Below are 3,947 nucleotides of genomic sequence, written 5' to 3' on the forward strand. Positions count from 1 at the left end.
ATAAATCAAAGTTGGTATGAAAAGAGAAGACGATAGTGAAGAAAATATTGTTTAACAAATATGATATTTTTATATACAAATAATTTCCTATATTTTATTTTATTCATAAAAATAAATATTTGTAATTACCAAATTCCATATCGTATTTTTTTTTTTAAATGTTATCGGATAAATTGAAACATATTTTTGAAGGATGTGGCATGAATGGAAACCCTCAAATTCCACAGCGCGCACTTTAGCACCTATTCTCTTCTTAACCTCGTACGTTAAAACCGCCCCTTCTCTCTCTCCCTCCTCCTGCCTCATATATATATATACATATATACACCCACACTACGTAAAGCTAAGCCAACACAAATACAAAGAAAATGGCAGAAAAACTTGCAGCTTTAACAATCCCATGAAACCCCCTCTTCCACTTCTTAGCAAAGTCAAAGAAATTGGAAAAAGGAAGAAACTTTGTGTCTTGATTTGATACATTTTTTGTTTTCTGTTGCTTTGCGGGAGCAATTTTGGGCTTGTGTGTTTGTGTGTGTAATCTGAATAGTGTTAATGGCAATGGGACCAGAAAGATCGAAAGCTTTACACAATTTCACCTTACCTTATGGATTGAAGTGGGGGAACCAGAGGCATTTGAGGTGTGCTAAGGTTGAATCAAATGAAGAAATTGCTTCCGTTCATCGGAGGTCAAATGGGTCTGAGTCGATCAGATGGAGGATAGAGACGGAAATGGTGGACCGGAACAGATCAAACGATCGGTTAAGCTGGAAATTCAAGTCCCCGGAAAAAGAAGGAATCGGAGCTGTAAGAGAGAAACTTATGTTTGATCTCGTGACGGAAGCTGATAAGATGAAAGACAAAATCTTTCAGAAGAAAGTTTCTCCGGCGCCGGCGACGACTTTGACCGGAGCTGTTTCTGTTGCCGGCGCCGATGACTTTTCGAGGCCGTGGAACTTGAGGACTCGTCGAGCGGCTTGTAGAGATCCTAACGGAATTGTAACCGGCGCCAGTGCCGGTGGATCGAAAGAAAAGTTGAAGATTGGTACTAACAAAGCCAATGTTCCATCACCATTAAAGACGGAAAACAAATCTCCAAATCTTCGAAGTGGGGAAGCTTCCGGAGCTTCTTCAGTTGGCGAGAAGAGACAGAGGATGAAATATTCGGTTACCCTTTCACGTAGAGAAATCGAGGAAGATTTCATGGCGATGATTCAACATAGACCACCTCGTAGACCCAAGAAACGAGCTAAACTGGTTCAAAAAAATTTGGATGTAAGCCACTAATTTTCCTCTCTAATAAATCTCCTGATTAATAATAATGTTGTTGTTGTTGTTGATGATGTTGATAAGCTTACTGTTTCATTGATCTATTCTGCAGACGCTATTTCCAGGGCTGTGGTTGACGGAAATTACAGCTGATTTATACAAAGTGCCTGATGATCAATAGATTGTTAAAGGTAAATAAACATTAATCACTGAACTTTTGTAAGCGATTATTATGAATTGTTTCATAATGCAAATTTGGGAGCGAATTTTGATTTTGATGTTCGTTTATAATTTCTGCAGATGGGAAGTTGGAAGCGTGTTTTTCTGACAAAAAAGACATACATTTGTGACTGATTATCGATTATTGTAGTTGGAAATTTGATGAAACAATTGTTTTTGTTCAGGTAACAGAAGGGGTGGGGGTGAGGGGTGTAAAAGAGGACAAAGATTAGTTGCTCCGATGATGCTAATTTTGTTGAAATGATTGGATTTGTTCGCAATCTTTGGCTGTTTATGTTCATTGGAATAAGTTAAATATATATATATAGTTGGTTTAATTTTGCATAATTGTGAGCTGCAATCCTAGTGTTTTCAAGTGAATTATCTTCTACTACTCCATTGTTTCTGTTCTGTGTAAATTCAATTCAATAGTTCTTCTATTTACTCTGTTTTTATGTTAGTGTTTCTGAACTACTAGTTCAACTGCTAGTAAATTTTACTGTCATGTTGTTTGTGTGCCTTGTTCAGCTGATTTGCAAGTGCCAGCTGAAATCTGCATTTATTATGTCTTTTTAGCTTGAGAGATCTCGGCTTCGAGCCTAGAATGCTCTTCTCATTAAATGGCACCATACATGATGTGAATTCGAATTAGTCAGGCCTATGTGTATGAAATAAAGGATACCCCAAAAAAATCTTGTGAACTTGAAGCTTGTGAACAATCTTCAAGTACGCACAATTTGTTTGTTTTTATGTGAGTTCATTCTTGAATCTGCTGGTGTCCTCTTGAATCTGCTACTACTATCTCCGGAGGTGTCGGTGTAAGAGTATCATTATTCTTGAAAAAGATTGTTGTTCTCTTCAAGATTTGCAAAGATTTGGTAATTATTGGGATCTCTCTCCCTGCTTATTTTTGAGTTAGTTTCAAATTATCATCAACCTTAGGAAATATGGAAATGCTTAATAGGAATGTTGGAAAATTATGAGCGTGTCTTTTCTCAAAGTTGATCGGATTGGGTGTGGGTATTCGGTATGGATGCGGGTCTTAGATTTTTTACCATCTAAAATTTTAGATTTAGGAATACGGATTCATGTATGGAATAAGTACAAAAATTCGGCTAAAAATAATTCAAGTAACTAAAATAAATCTATAAAACGTAAATTATCAGATATTATGTGAAAGATTTAGGAGAAAATATTGATCAAGAGTGATACAGAAATTTTGTTATATAAGAAATTTTATTTTCTTCAATTTCACCTTTTTAATTACAGAAATCATTGTATTTGTGGAAAAGGATCAAAAATACTCTGACCTATTTGAAATGATCTATTTGAAATGGAGCAAAAATACTTTTTGTTAGTTTGTTGGTTCAAAAATAGCCTTCCGTCAAATTTTTGGCTCAAAATTATCCGTATCTCTAACAATTGAACACTAAGCATGTCACGTGGACAAAAAATATCACTTAGACAGTCCACGTCAGCATCCAAGTGAAAAATCCTCATTTAATCCATTAAGAAAAAATTATATAAAACAACACCTTACATTTTCAATATTACTTAAAATCCTAACCCACTAAACTAATTACAAAAATTTCCTTCTAAATCACTAAACATGTTTTTATCAGATACATTACTACCCATTATTGTACACAACACACATCTCCTAATTTTTCATCCTAAATCACAGTGATATTGGCACAGATGACACAAAAATTTCATTTTTGATGCAGAAGTGGTTCTCTTCCAATTCACCAATATTAAAGTTACAACTTCCACACACAATCTTCATTAACTTAAGTATATTAGTTCAGAAATTGAAGAAAATAGTCTTTCAATTTTATGTTCTTTAATTATTTAATAACATTAATAGAGTCAGGATCATCTTTTAGTCTTGGTCTTACTCAATTGCATTCATCAACTCCTACTGAAGTTGGCGTTGATTTTGTGCTTGCTCAATTCAATTATGAAGATAGTAATTTTCGTCAAAATAGATCTAAGCATTGAAATGATCCTACCATGATAAAGAAGTTATGGGATGCTGCTAGTAGTAAAGGAAAAAAAGCATGTTATTGTTATTTCAAAAAGAAGAAGAAAGAAAGTTACGAAAAGAGACCATTATCAAAGATATGATTTTTATGCATTTGATAGATCAATTTATCCTATATACATTATAATTATGTATCATAGTATAAAATATAATTAATGATAATGTAAATGCTGAATATGATACATAAATATAATGCATTGAGACATTGCATTATGCATTTGATAGATTAATTTATCCTATATACAATTATGTATCATAGTATAAAATATAATTAATGATAATGTAAATGTTGAATATGATACATAAATATAATGCATTGAGACATTGCATGTTTTTTGATACATACTAAAATTTTTATGTGATTTGGGTTCTTCTTTTTATACCTAACACATTCAATATATGAAATCTGATACATAGA

The 3,947-nt window shown here is 33.4% G+C and overlaps 1 protein-coding gene across 1 annotated transcript; it reads left to right on the forward strand.

Annotated features, from left to right (window-relative positions):
* Window positions 1–205: 205 nt before the first annotated feature.
* Window positions 206–1,830, forward strand: LOC107870849. The gene is made up of 3 exons (XM_016717522.2): window positions 206–1,272; window positions 1,379–1,457; window positions 1,567–1,830. The coding sequence occupies exons 1-2, from the start codon at window positions 553–555 to the stop codon at window positions 1,445–1,447; spliced, it is 789 nt and encodes a 262-aa protein (XP_016573008.1). The 5' UTR covers window positions 206–552; the 3' UTR covers window positions 1,448–1,457; window positions 1,567–1,830.
* The last annotated feature ends 2,117 nt before the right edge of the window (window positions 1,831–3,947 follow it).

This window comes from Capsicum annuum, chromosome 5 (genome assembly GCF_002878395.1).
Source record: "Capsicum annuum cultivar UCD-10X-F1 chromosome 5, UCD10Xv1.1, whole genome shotgun sequence".
NCBI classification, from domain to species: Eukaryota; Viridiplantae; Streptophyta; class Magnoliopsida; order Solanales; family Solanaceae; genus Capsicum; species Capsicum annuum.